The following is a 6,727-nucleotide window of genomic DNA, read 5'->3' as shown; positions in this document are numbered from 1 at the left end:
TACGAACCCCTAGAGAAAGAATCAACATAGAGACAACTCTGGAGGCAGAGGTATCCATTCATCCTTATAATGTCTTCTCAGCTCCACCAGGTACATTACAAAAAAGAGAAACAAGAGTCATAGTCTCTATGTGAGAATTTACACCAGAGAATTCTCAGAACCAGCAGGGGGCACTGTAGATCCACTAATTCTCTAAGAAGTGAAGAACAGCTGAAGGAAAAGGAAGCTCTTTACTGAGAAATCCGAATAGCTGTGGATTTCATTGCAAGCACCATGACATTCAGAGACCATGATGTAGTTTGGCATGTACCTTCTCCATGCTACAATGAAAGGTTATTAGTTAATAACATTGACACTGAAGTCACCAAGACCAAAATAAGATTCCCAATCCCATTTGACAGAATACTAGTTCATGAAAGAATTATAAATAAAATTTAAGAATATTTGAGCCTCAGGACCTGAGCAACATGGGGAAATGTGTCCCAGAATTTCCAGGTGATAGAAGAGGTATTCACAGTCCTGTTGATTATTGGATTAGGATGACCATCAGCCTCCAAAGCTCTGTGTGTTTGATGTTGTAGGATGGTCAATGGTCAATATTGTTGACCCTAAGGAGATTCAAGTGACTCTTGAAACTTTGAAATACGATTCACGTGAAGGAACATGGATACGGTGAATGGATCCTCAGTGGGATTCTCAGCAGATGCAAACAGAGCTCTGTCTGCACAGGTGCCAGATTGGAGCAGGGAATGCATTTTCTCAGACACCTAAAACCCACCGTAGCCCTGAATACCTTAGAAGACCTCTGCTGGTTCTGATCAGAAAGGATCATTCCTTGACCTAAGAAATTCTCTTCCTTGTGCTCATATAAATTACAGTTTTGGTGGTAAATACAGGACTCTCTACACAAGTAACTATGCCATATTAGTACCCTCTTTCCACAGTCCCTACGCACACAGGTTTCACGTTGGACTGAAGGTGAATGATCATTTACCTGGTGGCAGCAGCTACAGGTAAGGGCATTCCTAGGAGGCCTAAGGGGAGTCAGATACTGCAGGGATCATGGCATCCTCTCTACAGGTGTTCATCTGAAGAAGGCTGGTGCGGACTGAGGAGTCCCAGAGTTTCAGCCATGGGTGCCTATAGGATTTTGACTCAGATAGCTTCTGCATGTTCTGTATGTGGGAGCTGGGTGAGTCAGAAGCCTCGTTGTGGGATTGAATGGATTGATGACTACTCCTAAGCACCAGCAGAACTAACTATATAGAAATATTAGGACAGAGCCTCCCTGGATGCAGACACAATGTCCAACACAGCCATGCTCTTGTCCTTTGTTGGACATCAAAGATGACTCCATTCCCTAGCTGCCGTGAACAGTGCATGAAGAACGTGCTGTGAGTAAACATGGAAGTGCAAGTGTCTGTGTAAGGAGATGTAGAGTCGTTTGAGTGTATGCTCTGGAGCGATGTAGCTGGGACACAGAAGAGCTTCATTTATTATTTTTGGTGAATTCTCCAAACTGGTTTCCAAAGTCAGTGTACTAGTTTATACTGGCATCAAGAGAGAGCAAGGATGAGTGTTTCACCACACAAATGTTCCCATTTGTATTCTTCCTTACCGTCACCTGACTGAGGTCAAAATAATTCTTTAACATTTTTTTAATCCTCTGTAAGCTAAGGACTTTAGTTGTAGCACACACAGAAACCTACCTGAGCAGAAAATCCCCCATGTTGGCTATGTTTCCTAGTGTAGGAAAGTCTATGTACTTTAAGGAAGAGCAAAGACATGAGTGATCTCAAGCAGTGCACAGCCTTGTAGTGGACATTATCAAACATCAGTGCCACTAGTGCTGGCTGTCACATAGCCACCAACTGCTTTCCAACTGAATTTGTGGCCTGAACCACAGAAAGACTTCGCCCTATGTAAACATGTCCAAAAGCCCATGGCTAATGATGATATAGGGTCTCGTAGGCCCTAGTTGTTCTGCTAATGGTCATGCTACATATGTATTTATGTTTATACAACAGATCAGTGCTGTTCTCAGCTTCGGTTCCTACAGTGTCTATGTGCAGTGTGTAATGATTGATGTGGACATTTGTGATGCTCAGAGTGCTGAGAATGACTGTCAGATAACTCCTCCAAAAATGAGTCTGTGATAGCAACCTCTCACGGTGAAATCAAGGACCATCACAAAACAGTGAAAAATAAGAATGTCTGATGCAGAGAATAGAGTGTAAAGGCATGAGATTTTATCTCCAGAAGTTGACATGTTTTGTTGCACACAAGAACTCTCAGTGGTATATTTACCAGCACAAGACCCACACAAATCAAACAGGTGAAAATTACTATATGAGGGACTGTGAAATGACTGACCAAGTAAAGAGATCTATTTTCAAGATTAGTAATATCAGTTAATTCCCTTAAACTTGAATTTTGTAAGCTGACCTCTGAGGATAACACATTTGTGGCATGGGGTATGTGTACCCTGTTGTCACTACTGAAAATAGTATTTTTTTATATATTTTATATATATTTTAAATATATTGCAAAATAGATTTGGAGGAACTCTTGAGAGCCCATACCAAGCTGAGGGTCTATTGGTATTTGATTACTAATGGACAAAATATACTTTTTGGGAAGGTTTCTAGTGGTTCACTATTTATTAGAGATAGTCCCACCTATGTGTATTTAAATAGTGTTAATTAGACTCCTTGTGTTATTTGTTAATGAAACAAGTAGGTCAGGATGTTGGGAGAGAGACTTAGTGGATGGTCCTAAGGGGAACCAGAGAGCCATCGTGTTGATACATAGTGGAGAGAGTACTAATAGTGATGTCAGATTATAACATATTTTATGTATGATTGAAATTCTAAAGAGCTAAAACTAAAATCCATATGAAATACAGAAATATCAAATTTATTTGTTTAGCCTTTTCACACAATTGTATTTTGTACACTGTGCATAATTCCCCCATAACATCTGCCCTTCTTTTTCTTGCTCTTCCCAGTCTCCCTGTATTATACTTGGCGATTTCATTTATATCATGTGTTTGTATGTACAGTTGTGGATAACTAAGCAGTATCTAAGAACTACTAATGAGAGATTCATTCAATGTCTGGTGTCTGAGATGGTCTTAATTAATACAGTTGTCTCTAATTGCATCCATTTCCCAATAGAGTGTAAGTTTCTTATTCTATTTGATGAAAAACTCCTGTTTTGTTATATTTATATTTATTATTACATATAATATACATTATATATTTTACATATATAAACATATTTAATAATGAATCACATATATAGTTATATATTTAACTTCTTATGGACAAATTCCTGTGCTGACACATGTATAGTTCATTTCTATAATATAGTTGTTGTAGATTGTGCTGTAATAATCACTGCTGTGCTCATATTCCTGAACTATATTTAATTTTGGTCATTTGAGTGACTTTTTCAGTATATAACCTGTTGGAAAGGCAAACATTAATTGACTATAACTGAAGGATGGGAAGGGGTGTGGGATGCATTTCCTAGGACAGGATTAGGACTTGGACCTCAGCAGCCTGCTGCCTGACCCAGGTGTCCTCTACTTCCTTCTTCTCCAGCTGCACTAGGTCCTTATCTAAGAAAGAGCCTGCTCATGAATATGCAAATCATGGGAGTCTAGGGTGGTAAATAGAGGGATGTCCATGTCCCCAAATCATCAAGTGATCATTGTCCTCTGCAGAGTCCCTGGCTACACTCTCCCTCAGGATGGAATGGAGCTGGGTCATCCTCTTCCTCCTGTCAGTAACTACAGGTAAGGGACTCACCAGTTCCAAATCTGAAGAGGAGACAGGGGCTGAGATGACAATGCCATCCACTCTGCCTTTCTCTCCACAGGTGTCCACTCCCAGGTCCAGCTGCAGCAGTCTGGGGCTGAGGTGGGGAGACCTGGGTCCTCAGTGAAGCTGTCCTGCAAGGCTTCTGGATACAACTTTGCCAGCTACATCATGCACTGGGTGAAGCAGAGGCCTGGACAGGGGCTGGAGTGGATTGGATGGATTTATCCTGGAAGTGGCAGTACCAGCTATAACCAGAAGTTCCAGGGCAAGGCCACACTGACTGTAGACAAATCCTCCAGCACAGCCTACATGGAGCTCCGCAGCCTGACAGCTGAAGACTCTGCGGTCTATTACTGTGCAAAAGATTATCACAGTGTTGCAACCACATCCTGAGTGTGTCACAAAACCTAGAGGAGCAGCTGCTTGCCTTAGACTGAGCAGAGAAAGAAGATTGACTTGAAGACTTGCTCAGAAATAATCAGTTTTCCTTTGCCAGTTCTAATCTTTTTCCCTTTTTTAAATTTTATTTTTTAATTACACTTTATTCACTTAGTATCCCACCATAAGCCCCTACCTCCTCCCCTACCGATCCCACTCCTTCTCCACGTATGCCTCTCCCCAAGTCCACTGCTAAGAGAGGTCCTCCTCTCCTTCCTTCTGATCTTAGTCTATCAGTTCTCATCAAAAGTGGCTGCATTATCCTCTACTGTGGCCTGGTTAGGCAGCTCCCTCCTCAGGGGAAGATGATCAAAGAGTAGGCCAGTCAGATTATGTCAGAGGCAGTCCCTCTTCCCATTAATATGGAACCCACTTGGACACTGAACTGCCATGGGCTACATCTGTGTAGGGGTTCTAGGTTATCTCCATGCCTGGTACTTGGTTGGAGTATGAGTCTCTGGGAAGACCTGTGTTCAAATTTCCTGATTCTCTTGCTCTCCTTGTGGAGTTCCTGTCCTCTCCAGATCTTACTATTTCCTACTTCTTTCATAAGAAGTGCACTCTGCCTAACAGTTGGCCATAAGTCTCAGCATCTGCTTTGATAGTCTGCAGGGCAGAGCCTTTCAGAGGCCCTCTGTGGCAGGTTCTTATGTTTTTTTCCTATTTTCTTCTTCTTCTGATGTCCATCCTCTTTGCCTTTCAGGATGGGTATTGAGCATTTTAGTCAGGGTACTCTCTTTTGATTAGTTTCTTTAGAGCTACAGATTTTAGTAGGTTTATCCTGTATTACATGTCTATATGAGTGAGTATATACCGTGTGTGTCTTTCTGCTTCTGGGACAGCTCACTCAGGATGATTCTTTCTAGGCCCCACCATTTACCTGCAAAGTTCATGATTTCCTTATTTTTCATTGCAGAGTAATACTCCATTGTGTAGATGTACCACAGTTTCTGCATCCATTCTTCAGTCTGTCACTTCTAATCTTATAGGGTCTTTTTCAACTTTACTAAAGGACATGAGAGTGAAGTGAAGCTGATTCAGAACTCCCTAAATTTGTCTACAGTGTTATCAGTGACCACCTCCATTGATAACACTTCTTTAACAAAACAAAACTGTGATAAAACACTGTGATACAAGTATCTTTTAAATCTAAGAGACTAAAACTATTGCTGGATAGCTATGAATAAAATAAACTACAACATGAATTCTGTCAGTAATAATATGAATTCAGCCAGTAAAAACAAATCAACAGCAATTTGGCAAACAAAAGCCCCTATCTTAGTCCAGTTTGATTTACCTGAAGCAATCAAAGGCAGTGGGTTGACAATGGCCTCTGAAGATCCCCTTCTCCATACAACCACTTTACCTCTTCTATACACTGTAATTTTATTTCTTTAGTTATTGATATATCTAATTATGAATTGCTTTAGGTAGTAGTAATTAAATTTCTTATTGTTTTAGGGCTGGGTATGGAGCTGCCTGGAATGCTATGGATTCCATAGGGTATGGAGTCTGGTGCTTTGGCAACAAGGTGGGCTCTTGTGCAGACAGCATTGGGGCCAGAGCAGTGGGATTCCAAGATGAGGTATAGGATGGCTTAGAGGATAAGAGCGCTGGGTGTTCTTCCAAAGGTCCTGAGTTCAATTCCCAGCAACCAAATAGTTATGGTTACTCTTCCTGATAAGATTCAAGAACACCTGAGGTGATTGCTTTTGCTGAAAAACATACAGAATGGGTAGTAGAAGAAGGTATTCATGAACATAACTATAGTCACATGATACATTATAGAAACTAGTATTCTAACTGGCAATAATGATCTTTTGTTTTTTGTATTAATGATTATTCTTTGTATACACACTTATTAGGCAGATATCTCTGTTTACATTTTTCTCTTCTTGTCCTTTATCATGTCTTATGAAATCAAGTTTATATTGATACTTAAGTGTTTTTAAATTTGTAGTATTTTTTTAGTTTGTGGAACTTAAAAAGAATAAGTGTACTTCAGGCGACATTCCTATTATTTTGTAAGAATTCATTCATCCAATTTGCTTCTCTGTGTGTATAGGGCTGTCATGTCAGGAGAATCATAAACTTTCCACTGTCAGAGTCTAATGTAAGCGTGACAGAAGGGAATGGTTGATGACAAAATAATAAGGCCTGGATTTGTGATGGTTGGTTTCAGTTTGTGATTGAAAAGATTTTATATCAACACAGGAAATGCACTCTGAGGAACACCTGCAAGGACACTTCCCCAGAGAATTAGCTGAGAGGACATGACCTGCCCTTACAGTGGCTTTCCCACAGTTGATGAGGTGTGTAAACTGAGTCACTGTCTGAGTGATCTGCCTGCCCTTGTTTCCTCCATCTATTGTTGCTTCTGATGCTCCCATCCACCCTTGATGTCTGACTCCAACTCCTCCAGCATTCCAACAAGACTAAACCATGACATTCCAGGAGGCTCCAGG

General features: G+C 40.7%; 1 gene segment (V, D, J or C); it reads left to right on the top strand.

Moving 5' to 3' along the window:
* Positions 1–3,713: 3,713 nt before the first annotated feature.
* On the top strand, positions 3,714–4,217 carry LOC129670879 (Ig heavy chain V region VH558 A1/A4-like). The segment is given in 2 exon segments: positions 3,714–3,799; positions 3,883–4,217. Coding segments are annotated over 2 exon segments (381 nt in total).
* The last annotated feature ends 2,510 nt before the right edge of the window (positions 4,218–6,727 follow it).

The sequence above is a fragment of the Psammomys obesus genome, unplaced genomic scaffold (genome assembly GCF_907164565.1).
Source record: "Psammomys obesus unplaced genomic scaffold, mPsaObe1.curated_primary_1811, whole genome shotgun sequence".
Taxonomy (NCBI): Eukaryota; Metazoa; Chordata; class Mammalia; order Rodentia; family Muridae; genus Psammomys; species Psammomys obesus.
The sequence above is the reverse complement of the archived record's forward strand: the minus strand, read 5'-3'. Positions and strand labels throughout refer to the sequence as shown.